Genomic DNA, 15,244 nt, shown 5'->3' with positions numbered 1-15,244 from the left:
TCTCTGGGTTCCAAAGGTAGAAATGTTAAATGACCCATCTCTGGGACTTCTAGTGTTAAAACTGGAGAAAAATGACTCCAATATTATCCTCTAGACATGGGCAAATAGTAAAATATTCGGGTTTGGATTAACGAGCTGAATAATTTCTACTATTCGTGTATTAGTCACTAGAGATGAGTGAACTTCCCAATGTTCGATTTGGTTCATGTCAGTCCACTTCACCTGTGTTCCCTGAATGGCTCGACGAATGGTTGAACAAACATCCAAACCCAATTGAATTTAATGGGAAGCAAAAAAATAGCATAGACAACACCTTTAGGGGGGCCCAAAACCTGCCAAAACAACTCAAATCATTCTACAGTTGAGCCACACTGTTGTGGCCCAGCCATTTACTTCCTAGACCAAAAATATAAGAAATATTGAAGTGGATGAGCCCTCATACCTCATGCAACAACTCAAATTGCTTTTCTACTCAGCCACACTTAGGTGGCTGCAATATTAGCTTCATAGACTGTTACTGGTAGACACATTTAAAGAGGTGGTTAACTACCTAGCATAAGTGGCCACATAAATGTAAAATTCATAGGGAAGGCTTTCTTCAAATACCTTGTGTAGTAGAGTCTGCCTCTGAGCAATACTATTGCGGTTCACTCATCTCCATCAATTGACTCCTGGGCTCCATGACGTCTGAGATCCGATGATGTCACCTCAACTTCCAGTTGACCTGACATTACAGAGGTGGTCCCATTCTCCCTGAGTGACTGGGTTATGGGTGGAGTTTAACCACACATCACAGCCTAGCATTGCTCCTGCTTGTGGCACTTTGCAGCGAAGGAGAAAGTGTGCGAGGTGCTGGGCTGTGATGAGCAGTGAAACCTGAAAAACCTGCCTTGGTGATGTAGGGTCAACTGGAAGTTAACGTGACATCACCGGATCTCAGAGGTTACGGAGCCCAGGAGTCACGTGATGGGGATGAGCGGACCACAATAGCGCCGCTCAGAGGCAGAATGTACTACACAATATATTTGAGAAAAGCATTCCCTATGAGTTTTACAGCGATGGGGCCACTAATGTGGAGTAGTGAACCACCCCTTTAAGGATACTAAGAGAGGTAGATGAGTGAAAGGTAGCTGCATTCCTGTCAGTCTGGGAGCCCTACTGCTACATGCAACACACAACATGGAGACCCAATCAGCATTAGTGTGAGAATCTTATTACACTAAAATGAACAGTACATAAAGCACGAGTGGAAAATACCAAGGTCGTGGGGGAAGGGACAATAGGCATGGTGTTGTGATACTCTATTGACGCTATAGACAAATCTGTGAATTAAATAGATGGGTTGTTACATCAGGAGTAGTGGTGACATTCAAGGATGGTTATCATGGAATTACATTTCTGCTACACACGTAAGGAGCCACACTTCTAGAGACAAGCACAGACCTCGGGAAATCAAATGTTTGGAATACCATGGTCATGGTGGAATGGAAGGGGGAATAAGCATGGTGTATGTGGGGTAGGTGCTAATGTTGCTGAAACCTCTATGAGACCGCGAGACCCCCGGGTCCGGAGACCCTCGAGCCACCCACAGAAGGTCCGGATCCGAGCAGCCCGGCTGCTGAGAGCGGGGCGGTACACCAACATGGAGGCAGCCCTGCGCCGGGGCAACCTCAAACATGTGCCTTGTATATCTCACGCCCTCAACCTTGTTGTACAGGAATTTCTAGGACACTATCCTGGCCTGGATGTGCTGCTGCAAAGGCATGGTGGCTGTGTGCTCAAATCTGCCTTTCGCACCCAACAGCCCATCGACTTGCATTGTTTTTCTGCTTGCAATATCATGTCATGATTTCCAAATCTTCCTATATCTTTTGATAGAGGTAATAGCTCACTGGTAGAGCTGCTGCCTATGGACAATGTGTTCATGAGTTTGATTCCTGGTAAACCAGAGCAGATAAGAATTTAATTTATGCACTGAACTGAGTTAATTTATTTACTTCACTGAGTGGTGGAGCGGGACAACAGCTGTGAGCAGTGGGACCGCAGGAGAAAGCCCTCAAATCAGGACGGTTGGGAGGTAGGCATCTGCAAAGTTTCAAAAAGGCTACTAAGATGATCAGCATCACTATTCTGGTCATCTACATGCTCGAGCACACTTTAAATAGTCTGAGGGAGGAGGTAGTGGTCCCAGGGGAAGAGGAGAAAGCAGGGCAGAATACAGAAGGGATACCAATATCTCTAACGTCCGGACTGTCGTCGCACAGGTGGGTGGCAGGGAGGGTGGAGTACAGTGATCAAGTGGGGTTCATGGTACCAGACAAACTGTAAGTGAAGCTGCAGAAGCCGACGAATTAATGGAAGAGGATGAGGAGGAAAAGGTGATGGGTGCGTAACAGCCAGGAGATGAAGATATTGTTTCCCACTCTGTTGTCCATGGTTGGTGTGAGGGGACAGAGGAAGCAAGCTTGTGTAACCCCACCAATTAACACACCATGGACTTTGACCTCACGGAAGTGCCCGACACATGAACGCCTTCTTGTTGCACTATCTACAACATGATACCCGTATTGTTACGATTAGCAAAAGTGCTGACTGCTGGGTTGCCACTCTGTTTGTTCCACTGTACAAGAGTAAATTTTGTAAGATGCTTCCCACCCCAGAAAGGGATGTGCGTATGCTGCGGTATCTAAAGAAGCTTGTACACAATCTTAAGAGTGTTTGTTCCCCAAGGCAGGAATAAGGTACACAGTGTGCATGGCTGACTGCTGCTCCACAACACAATAAGTACTCTGGGGCAATTAATGCCACTTTCATGTTGCTGCCCCTAATGTTTGGAAAGATTACACTAGGCAACAAAATTTCAAAAGTTGTCTGGTTCAGAAATCAAATTAGCCATTTCTTAATGATTTTGATGTGTTGAATTCAAATATGACAAGGAAAAAAACTGTTATTTGGCTCAAGTTTCCATGGAATCGAAGACTTTGCATTTTACTGTTACATAAATTAATGAATAATTATAAGATGTGTAGTTATCACTTCTACAAATATAAAACTGCACATGTATTGTCAAAGAAATTTTATTAGCTGTATTCAGAGGAAACTGAAATGTATTTAAATCTACAGTACTATGTAATTAATTAATTCACATGTCGAAGCACTTTGAGCAATTATAATTTTAACTCTTAATATACGTTATTGCATAGTACAAAATATGTCCTTAGTCACTGGATACTCGTCTGCCTTTTACTTGTCTCTTGTATTCAAACATTGGATTATATCTCTGGTGATTGTCCAACAGTAGTCTGCAAGCATCCAAGGGTTCCAATTACCCTGATATCTTTTTTCCATAGTCATAATTTCCTGGTGATATTGTGACACCCTGGCAAAATCAGATAGTCACAGTTAGGCCCCTGCATAACACCTTCCCTTATTAGGAAACACACAGCCAACCATTACACCCTAGTCACCCCCCCTTAGGGAGAGAGAGAGACACCAGTGGGCATTACCAGGCAGTTGGGATACACCCATCCAGGGGTCCAGACAGCCCGGGGCGGGAAAAGCAGCAGATCAGTTTGAGAGTTCAAGGTCAGAGGAGTGGAGTGGACGTCAGGCCTGTGTGTCAGGCCTGAAGCTGACTGACAGGTATCAGGGTAGGAGCCCTGGTGCCGCTGGCTAGGAGGCAGACGGTGGTCTCCGTCATCAGGTGACAGGAAGATGGCTCGGTGGAACCGAGGTGGACCAGGACAGGATTGTAGCCCGCCGGTACCGACACGGGGAACTGACCCGGAAACCATAGCACAAAGGGGGGTACCCGGACCCTGAAACCAGGACCAGAACCTACTGGAGCTGGTTAATTAACCGATTGAGGCCAGGACTAGAGGTCCTGTCCCACCCAAAGTCCCTCATAGAAGACAACAGCCCACCGATTAGGGATAAGAGGTCACCACCAGGGCCCATAGATCCCACGGGCCAGCGTCTGCGGGCACGGCTCCTTAGGCCACATCCAGCCGGGAGCGGACTCCTGAGTTTCAAGCTAGGAAGTCTAATTCACACAAAAAGGGTGCAGTAAAAGGATAGAGACCACCAGCCGGGTGGGGGATCCCGAATGCAACCGGCCTCGGCACCGGCCACCACCACCTTGGTTTACCAGAGACTTGTGTGTTTTACTAACAGTGAGTACACCAGCACCCCCTATGGTAGTCATTTCCCTTGTACCGGAGCCATCGGGTCCCGGGGCCACCATCCCTGCTGACGGAGGGGTTAACAACTTGCTGTACAACATCTCCCCCAGGTGCCCCGTAACAGCAGCGGTGGTGTCCCACCACACCACACACCGTGGGTGGCGTCACAAACTTAATACGGCCCAGCCCATACATATACGTCTCCCCATTTATTCGGCGTGTCCGGAAGACCCCCGGGTCTGGAGACCCTCGAGCCACCACCCCTCAAGGTCCGGGCCTGAGCAGCGACCGGCTGCTGGCACGGGGGTGGAACAATATCGCTCACCATGCTCGTCACTCACTGCTCTGCAGTTTGGTGCAAAGAAGTCTAGATGAGAATGCAAAAGATGAATCTTTAATGACATGTTGCAGCCAAGATTATTATGATACGCCTGAAGAAGATTTTCCACCAGCTCTTTATAGTTGTCTGACTTGGTGACTTCAAGGAAATTTGTTACCACTAACTGGAATGCTACCCATTCAGCCTTTTCCTTGCCATGCAGTAAGCATTGAAACTCCTCATCTTGCAGAAGCACATGAATCTGAGGAGGACCAATGAAGACTCCTTCCTTTATCTTTGCTTCATTCAACCTTGGAAATTTACAAATGAGATACTTGAATGCTTCTGCATTTTTGTCCATTGCTTTTATGAAGTTCTTCATAAGACCCAACTTGATATGCAATGGAGGTAACAGAATTTTCTGTGGTTTGACAAGTGCTGGATGAAAAACATTTTTAGTTCCTGGCTGCAGTGCATTTCTGAGGGGCCAGTCTCTTTTCTTGTAGTGTTCTTGTCTTTCTCGACTGTCCCATTTACATAGGAAACAACAGTACTTTGTGTAACCAACCTGGAGATCAAGCTCGAGGGCAATCATCTTTAAGTCACCACAGAGGCACTGATCCAGATCCTTGTCCTGATCTCCTATTTTACAACCAAAATACAGGTTGTAAGTAGTGTTGAGCGGACCCGGATCCGCAAAATCTGGATCCGCACGGTTTGAGTGCCCGATCCGAGTTTGTTGGGGTTTTTTTTCTCTCCCACCCCCCCCCCGCCGGACCCAGATTATGACCGATCCACTCAACTCTAGTTGTAAGCTTTCTTAACCGTATGTCAAGTTTAGCTTTTGTTCATATTTGACACTATTTAGACATTGAAATAGCAATGTTAAGCTGGAGAACAGATTTTGCACTATTGAGATGATGAAATAGCAATTTAGAGCCGGTGAACAGAATTTTCACTATATAGGTGCTGAAATAGCAATTTGGACCTGGAGAACAGATTTTGCACTATTTAGATGCTAAAATAGCATTTTAGAGCTGTAGAACAGATTATGCACTATTTAGATGCTGAAATAGCAATTTGGAGCTGGAGAACAGAATTTGAAAAATGTAGATGCTGAAGTAGCAATGTTGAGCTGGACAACAGATTTTGCACTAATTTGATGCTGAAATAGCAATTTTAATAGTGCCAAATAAAAACTGCTTGTGTGCTTATAAAAATCAAAATAGATGGAATAAGAGTGTACAGTCAATATCCTTAAGTCATTGTGGTTTCACTAATAATATAATAGAAAATACACAGAACCATATTGCTTTTGGAGATTACGACTATAAAATAACTCGTCCGCAATCGGATAAATCATAGTTTTGTTATTGGCCTAGAATAAAGAGGTACTTAGCCAGCAAAGCCCTCAAACTGATCACGACACATTTCTCCTTCTTTTTGTCACTGGGGTTCATCAGGGGATTTATAAACAACTAAGGATTAGTCCATTAGATATTGGCCGTCTATAAAAGAAACAAGAAGAAAAGACCAGATCAGCTCATGCTCATGCTTAATTATAAGTAACTGCCACTTAAGACAAGTAGTAAAATTAAGACACTGTCATAATATATTATCCTGTCGGTATATTGTCCATAGTATGGCTGTGTTAATAATAGGACATGTCATTTCCTAGACAAATCGTTGCTGTGGAGTGTGGCCCTCCTCCACGTGTGAATGAAACATGGAGAGAAGAGGTAGTGACGCCCTTAACATGCGATTTTTCTGACAGCGAATCCGAAATTTATTAATTGGAATGCAAACTCTACTCCACCGATCATTTGACTTTCTGGCCACGATCACGGACCTGAACTCCACAACAACTCCAAGCACCACACAATATAATCACCAGTAGGACTTGGACACAATTATGTCGCCCCTGCAGCAGTCGAACTGCTCAGATCCGAAGGTTTTGCGGTGGCTCGAGGGTCCCTGGACCCGGAACTCAGCGACCACTCAAATAAAAAGGGGGTAGTTATTTACAAGGGACAGTTTGCGACGCCACCCGTGGTGTGCGGTAAGGGAGTACTGCCACTGCCGATGGGATTACCCGGGGTGAATTTAGTGGGGCAGCGAGATGGTGGTCCCTCCACGGGTAGGGAAGGCCCCGGGGCTCCATAGGGATGGAGAATAGGATGGTGGCGGTGATTTGGGCAGGTCAGGAGCCGGGGAGGCAAGTGTACTCACTTAGGCGGTGCAGTTGTTAGTGCGGCCAATAAGCAGACTCTGACACCGAAGAAAACCAAGTCTCTGGGTTCCGCTGCCACTCTGGGGAGCCCATCCAGGTGTCCGTTCCCGCTGGTATTGCTTAGTAATCTGGAACCTGCTTCCATGCACAATTGTGTAGATGTTCCGGAGTGACCCTTCAGCCTGAAGCTGTCAGGGTCCTGCACCTTATAGTGAAATAGTGGAGCTGCGCTCTCGATGGCTGACACTTGGGATTTCAGTGGGCTGCATAAGTGGGAAAGCCCTATCCCCCTCGTTGTGTTGCTGCCTTTCGATCTCTGAGCTCTTGGGGAAAGTTCATAAAGAGACTATTGTCCACAGGTGAATTATCAGATTGCGTGAAGCTACTCCCTGATCTAGGGTCCTGTACCCCGCCATGCTCTGTACTGGTCCGGTTACTGGACTTCTGGTACCGACCGTTCTCTAAAACTAAGTTTGCTGCCCCTCCTTCAATACCCTGCGATCGGGTCTCCGACTCCACTGGTCCCAGACCACCGTCTGCAACCCAACTAAGGTCACACAGGGAGCTCCAACTCCTTTAGCTCCTCATTCTCTGAGGGCCACTGCTCAACTCAAGGGTGCTGCTACTCCCAGCTCTTCACTCTTTGGGAGCTACTGCTGAACTCACTATCTCCCTCCCACCAGTCTGTCTGACTCGTAGGTGGGTGGCCCTTTTCCTATTAGACCACCTACTGGTGTGCCTGACAGTGTGTGGTTTGAGGTGAGGTTAGGATTTGAGAGGTGATGGAAGCAATACCAGTAGTTAGGATCCCAGAACCATGGAGGGTGGTTTCTGCACTAAGAGAAAGGAAAGTGCAGTTCCCTGTGACACCCTGATAGAGTCAGAGGCGTCACACAACAGCACACAGATCAGCACAGTAATAAACTATAGTTGGCATGGTAGACAGATTCCACCATTTTTAAAAGGCAGAGAGGAAATGTGATAGAATTCCAACAACATGTGATCCCAGAGGTAAGGTCGGAGTCACACAAAGCTACATGAGCCACCCCCCAGAGCTGTAAGGGCCCCCTAGAGCTGTATGAGCTGCCCTCAGAGCTGTATAGGCTCCCCCAGAGTTGTACATCCCCCACCCCAGTAATATGTATGTGCCCCGGTAAGTGCATGTGACCACAACAACGTCTATGCCCTTCAGTAATGTCTATGCCCCTCAAGTAATGTCTATGCCTACAGTAAAGCCTATGCCACCCAGTAACATCTATGCCTCCCAGTAATGTCTATGTCCCCTAGAAACATCCATGCCTTCTAGTAGCATCCATGCATCCCACTAATATATATGTCCCTCAGTAATGTGTATAGCCCCTAGTAATGTATATGCCCCCCAGTAATGTGTATGCCCCGCTATTAATGTGTATGCCCCCAGTAATGTGTATGCACCACTAGTAATATGGATACCCCCCAGTAGTGTGTATTCTCCCCAGTGATGTGTATGTCCCCAGTAATGTGTATGCCCCTCAGTAACGTGTATGCCCCTAGTAATGTCTATGCCCCCGCCTCCCTTGTGATGTATACACTATAGGCCCCAGCTACCCCTGTGATGTATATACTGTAGCCCACAGCCTCCCCTGTGATGAATATACTGTAGCCCCCAGTCCCCCTGTGATGTCTATACTGCAGCCCCCAGCCTCCACAGTTATTTATATACTGTAACCCCTCTCGTCATGTACAGTGGAACCTTGGTTTAAGAGTAACTTGGTTTGAGAGCATTTTGCAAGACAAGCAAATCTTTTTAAAAATTTGTAACTTGGTTTAAGAGCAATGCTTTGCAATAAGAGCAAATTCCCACCGTGCACACTTGCGGTTCTATCCTTTCATCGCACTCTGACCCGCTCTGGAGGTAATTTTCTGTCCATATGTACTGTATACAGTATACAGTATACCATGGCACAGTATAGTATATACTATATAGCATTTCTATCAATTTGCATTTTTGGATACAGTATTGTACTCTCTTTCGGCTTACAAGTACAGCACATTGCTTATACTGTACCTCCCGCACACCAACAATTCTATTGGAAGCTAATATGCAGTTTAATTTGTTTCTATTTTTTTTACTGTACAGTGCTTTGTAATAGTGTACTGTAATAATTTTATATGAATACAGTACATTATTTTGTATTACTGTAATAAGTTTGTATAAATACTGTAAATATTGTTGGGTTGTGGAACAAATTGTCTGCATTTCAATTATTTACTATGGGAAAATTTGCTTTGATATAAAAGTAACTTGGTTTAAGAGCACACTCCCGTAACCAATTATGCTCATAATCCAAGGTTCCACTGTATATCCCTTTCACAACCGTCGGCCATACTGGTACATCCTAAATCATGTCCGGGTAATCACTGCCGGCTGCTGGGATGAGCCTGTAGCAATCCCGGCACATGCCTACTGATTTGATGTAGACATGTGTACCTTGCAGGTGCAAGTTAACCCTATTCTGTCAAAATGTGACAGTGCAATTTAAATGCCCGCCGTGGTAAACATGCACTTACCTCCATCGGTGGCACCATGACATGATCACTGTGAGACGATGGTTGCCATGGTAGTACAGGATCATGCGATGACTCCTGTAGCTCAAATGACTCACTTCCTGTAACAGGCGGCCGAGTGCTGTCTGTTACAAGACATGAGCATTTCTGGTTATACACAGGAACTCTGCATATAGGGTATAGTAAACAGGTTATACAGTGATCACAAGTGACGACATACACAGGAGCTCTGTATATAGTGTATAAGTGTTTAGTGTGTGTACATGTAATACACCCGTGACATCTCTAGCTGAAGTTATTCATCTTTGCTTTTTCTCTTCGTCCACCACTGACCGCTATCACTTCTTCCTGCCATGACTCGACTTTTGGTCCCCCATTGAAGACAGTATCCTCAAAATTAACTTATATTCCATCAGTAATAATGTCTCCTAATTTGCCCGTACAGTAATTATGTCCCTACTTGCCACCATAAACCAATAATGTATGACCCTCATTCTGGCCCCATATAGTAATAATGTCTCTAATCCTGGCCCCCTTTATTTAACCCCTTCAGCCCCCGGGCACTTTCCGTTTTTGCATTTTTGTTATTTGCTCCCCTTCTTCCGAGAGCCGTAACTTTTTTATTTTTCCCTCAATCTTGCCATATGGGGGCTTGTTTTTTGTGGGACAAGTTGTACTTTTAAATGAAATCATAAGTTTTACCATATGGTGTACTGAAAAACAGAAAACAAATTCTAAGTGTGGAAAAACTGCAAAAAAAGTGTGATGGCACAATAGTTTTTGGGATGTTTTATTCACCATGTTCACTATATGGTAAAACAGATGTATGGGTGTGATGTCTGAGATCGGTGCGAGTTTGTAGACACCAAATATGTATAGGTTTACTTGTATCTAAGGGGTTAAAAAAATTCACAAGCTTGTCCAATAAAAGGGGCGTACGTTTTGCGCCATTTTCCGAAACCCATAGCGTTCTCATTTTTTGGGATCTATGGCTTAGTGATGGCTTATTTTTTGCGTCTCGGGCTGATGTTTCTAATGGTACCATTTTTGCGCAGATGCTACGTTTTGCTAGCTTGTTATTGCATTTTGCGTAAAACTTGCGGCGACCAAAAAAGGTAATTTTGGAGTTTGGAATTTTTTTGCCACTACGCCGTTTACCAATCAGATTAATTGATTTTATATTTTGATAGATCAGGCATTTCTGAACGCGGCGATACCAAATATGTGTATATTTTTTTTAACTCTTTAATTTTCAATCGGGTGAAAGGGGGGTGATTTGAACTTTTAGGTTTTTTTTTTATTTTTATTTTTTAAAACTTTTTAACTTTTTTTTATTTTACTAGTTCCCCTAGGGTGCTATAGCAATCAGCAATCCCATTGCTCTGCACTATCTGCTGATCACAGCTATACAGCTGTAAACAGCAGATTTTATCACTTCCTGATTCATTCGACTTCGGGCCGAGTGAAAACGAAAGTGATTTGCCATAGCTGCAGGCATCATCACATGACCCTTTGCTACCATGGTACCCACCGAAAGTCACGTGATCACTCACGTGACTTCCGGTAGGGGCGGCGGTAAGTGAAAATCATCACCGTGCGTATATACATCTCGCTGCCAGACTTTGGCAGCGAGATGTAAGGGGTTAATGTACGGGGGGAATGCAATTCCACTCGTAACATGCAGGAACACATGTCAGCTGTTGAAAACAACTGATATGTGTGCTGATTGCCACATCCTGCCTGCGGCAGGGGGCGGGGCTTAACCTCACACTATCCATGACGGAAAGATCCGTCAAAGGTCGTGAAGGGGTTAATAATGTCTGCACAAAATATCCCCCCACAGTGCTTCTCTCCAAAAAAGCCCCACAAAGTGACCCTTTCTATAATGTATCCCCAAAACTTGCTCTTTCTATAATATCCCCCTATACTATATCTCTGCATAAAGTCCCCCCCGCTCCTCATTATAGTATTTCCACCTTTTACAATCCCCTTCCTAATTTACTCATAATAACCCTCATTGCCCCATAATGTCCCCATTTCCTTCATAATTTCCTCCATTGCCCCATAATGTCCCCCATTACCGCATAATGCCCCATAATCTTCCTAATTAATTTGCTCCATAATGTTTCCATTACCTCTAAATGTACCAATTTACTCTATAATGTCCCTCACTGCCCCATAATGTTCTCATTTTCTTCATAATGTTTCCCATTTTTCCATAATGCCCCAATATGCTTCATAATGTCAATTTCAACTTAATATCCCAATTTGCTTCATAATGTCCCACACTGCTCCATCATGTCCCAATTTGTTCCATAATGTGTCCATATTGCCCTATAAAGTCCCCCACTGTCCCATAATGTCCCTTGTAAAGTAATACTGTTATGGACATGCATCACCGTAAAATTATGCCCCCCTTAACAATACTCCTCCTCCCCTACCATGGCCCCCCTAATCTAAAATTATCCTACATGTCATCTTCAGCTCCTACTGGAGCGCTTACCGGTGCCTGTGCCTTCTCTTCTTCTCTGCAGCTGATGATGGTATGTTGGTGCGGAGCTGAGGAGCGCTCCTCTGGCTCAGTCCTGTCACCGCACTGTTCAAATTTATGTGCATCTAAAAGACCTGTTCAGACTGTATGTTTGGAAAGCCATCAGTTTTTGTCTAGATTATGGAGTCATGTCCTCTGACTGTCCACCCCTCCCTCATTAGCCACAGGGGATTTTATTCTCTAGTAGCAGGTTCCTACTTGCTCATAAACAGGAGGTTATTAACCTAGAGAGAGGCATTAGAGTAGGTACCCAGTATACGAACTATGCCTGGACGTGGCAACTGGGCAGATATAGAAATGGCCATTTTTGTATGCTAAATATCTAAATTTTTCCTAGATTTCCTTAACCCCTTAACGACCGCGGGCCGTAAAATTACGTCCTAAATGACATAATCTTACTGCCCGCGGTCCTCCGGCGGCAGCATGCCGCGATCGGCACACATCTCAGCTGATTTTCACAGCTGAGATGTGTGCCTGCTAGGCACGAGCAGAATCGTTATCTGCTCGTGCCGATTAACCCCTTATAATGGCGCTGTCAATACATGACAGCGCCATTATAAGCGCAATCGCGGTAAAGTTTTACTTACCGCCGAAACCGGAAGTCACGTGACGCGATCACGTGACTCCCGATAGTTGTCATGGTAGTACAGGGTCATGTGATGACTCCTGTACTACACATGAATTGGTTTCACTTTCGCTGTGCCCGGGGCACAGCAAAAGAGAAAGACAGCGTATCTGCTGTTTACAGCCTTCCAGCTGTGATCAGCAGATACTGCAAAGCGATCGGAATGCTGATCGCAATAGCCCCCTAGGGGGACTAGTAAAATAAAAAAAAAAAGTAAAAAAATAAGTTTTAAAAAATTAAAAAAAAACAAAAAAACCTAAAAGTTCAAATCACCCCCCATTCGCCCCATTGAAAATTAAAGGGTTAAAAAAATAAAAAATATACACACATTTGGTATCGCCGCGTTCAGAAACGCCCGATCTATCAAAATATAAAATCAATTAATCTGATCAGTAAACGGCGTAGCGGCAAAAAAATTCCAAACGCCAAAACGACGTTTTTTTGTCGCCACAACTTTTGCGCAAAATGCAATAAGAGGCGATCAAAACGTAGCATCTGCGCAAAAATGGTACCGTTAAAAACGTCAGCTCGAGACGCAAAAAATAAGCCGTCATTGAGCCTAAGATCCCGAAAAATGAGAACGCTACGGGTCACGGAATATGGCGTAAAACGTGCGCCACTTTTTTCGGACAAACTTCCGATTTTTTTTTAACCCCTTATATAAAAGTAAACCTATACATGTTTGGTGTCTACGAACTCGCACTGACCTGAGGCATCACACCCACACATCAGTTTTACCATATAGTGAACACAGTGAATAAAATATCTCAAAAATCATAGTGCTATCGCACTTTTTTTGCAATTTTTCAGCATTTGGAATTTTTTTGCCATTTTCTAGTACACAATATGGTAAAACTGATGGTTTCATTTAAAAGTACAGCTCGTTCCGCAAAAAATGAGCCCTCACATGACCATATTGACTGAAAAATAAAAAAGTTACGTCTCTCAGAAAAAGAATGGCGAAAAAAAAAAACGGAAAGCGAAAAATCGGCCGGTCGTGAAAGGGTTAAGCAGTAATGAATGTATATATCCTTACATTCATGGTTTGCATGCTTTAGCATTTCAGAGTGCAACTGTCTTTCTTTGTTATATGTAGTCATGTATAGTCAAGTCATATATAGTTATGTAATGTTATTAAGTCATTTAATGATCTATGTAATTACATATTATTAAACTATTTGACATATTCCCACATTGTACACTTCTTGCATTATCTTACTTTGGCTCCTTTCCAGGAAAAGGATTAAGATTGTATTTTCCTGTTTGAGGTAAGCGTATAGGAGAAACACAACTGCATGTTTCAGTTCCACTGACGACTGCATAGGAGATCAGATGACGACTAGGCTCGGGTCCAACATTAACTTCGGGCTATCGGTGTCTGCAGCTGACTTGTATCACAGTGGGTGCGAGGGAGCTATAATCACTTGAGAGAAGACGGTTCTCCTGGTAGACATGGCAATGAAATCCCTGTGCTTCGTGCTTCTATCTGTGCTAGTGGCATATTATGTATATAAACCTTTACCAGATAACATGGAAGAAAAATGGAAAATTATGTTGATTGATGCCACTTTTAGAAGTCTTGGACATTTGGTAAGATAAATATTTACTTTTTTTTTAATTCTTGTTTAATTGCTTTCTTGATCATGATATTCTATATGCATTCAGAAGCTGTTGAAAATACAAAGTATAAGGACGTATATATAGGATGATTTAGAAAAGCCTGCAGACTTGTTTCATGCATATGAGTTGGTGGTAGGAAATCTGTTTACTATGTTGTATCAATAAATACCAAGAGACGCACAGGTATTTACACGCTAGTCTATGAATAATTATCCATAGTGAACTTATGTTACAAAGGTAATCTATGTAAACTGTAGCTGCCACTCCTCTTTATGTACTGAGCTAAAATGTAAAAGAATGCAACATACTCATGGCCAGATCTAGAAACCGTAAAAGCTATTTCAGAGTCACCTAATAAGTTATCGTATAACACTAGACCTAGACTCATTAAATCTTGATATTATTAATTTAAATAATAATAATATAATATAATATTCCCTTGACATGAGGATTGTTGTCATACTTCAGAGTTGCAAAGATTTTTAATAGTGGAAAATGCAAAAAGCCTCGCCAACTCTGCTACTATGTCTAGGATACTTATAGAAAAAAAACCTTCTCAGATCTTCTACGATGAGCTTGCAGATTTCCCAGAGACTCTATGTTCTGATAAAACCTCAGCTCTCCACATTACAGTGCTCCTTGCTTCAGGACACTACAAGATTATATGCACGCGTTGCATTTTTACTGCTTTTTTCATGCGTTTTTCCTTGCAGATTTTAATCAATACGGCAAGGAAAAACACATCCCAGCAAAGTCTATGAGAATCCTGACTTGCTGTGCACGTTACTTCTTTTTTTTTTTCTTTGCAGATTTTGTTGTTGAAAAAAAGAAGCAGCATGTCAATTCTTTTAGCATTTTCCCCCCTGCATTTATATAATCCATTGCAGTGCTGGACCACTACAGTTACTTGCAGCACTAACACTTTGCCTCATGGTCTGTGAGGCGATTCGTAGCTCAGTTACCCGGGATTGTCATGGTAAAGACCTAGGGTTGCCATGGCAGCGATCAGGTCCTTGTGATCGCATTACAGGGACCTGATCACCAGGGGGAGATAAGCAATTCCTCTCCCTGCCTTATGAATGCTGCATTGACTGCAGCATTCAGGGGGTTAAACCGCTGGGAGTGACATGGGCACCATTCCGGGCAGTAAGAGCTGGGTCCCGGGTGTAAC

At 43.7% G+C, this 15,244-nt stretch overlaps 1 protein-coding gene across 1 annotated transcript in view; it reads left to right on the top strand.

The window, feature by feature from the left end:
* Positions 1-13,740: 13,740 nt before the first annotated feature.
* LOC142295484 (arylacetamide deacetylase-like) overlaps positions 13,741-15,244 on the top strand; it is an 89,320-nt gene continuing 87,816 nt past the window's right edge. Inside the window, exon 1 of the mRNA XM_075338589.1 lies at positions 13,741-14,043. Coding sequence (XP_075194704.1) covers positions 13,906-14,043 — 138 coding nt within the window. The 5' untranslated portion in view covers positions 13,741-13,905. The remainder of the gene's footprint in view (positions 14,044-15,244) is intronic.

Source organism: Anomaloglossus baeobatrachus, chromosome 3 (genome assembly GCF_048569485.1).
Source record: "Anomaloglossus baeobatrachus isolate aAnoBae1 chromosome 3, aAnoBae1.hap1, whole genome shotgun sequence".
Lineage (NCBI taxonomy): Eukaryota > Metazoa > Chordata > Amphibia > Anura > Aromobatidae > Anomaloglossus > Anomaloglossus baeobatrachus.
The sequence above is the reverse complement of the archived record's forward strand: the minus strand, read 5'-3'. Positions and strand labels throughout refer to the sequence as shown.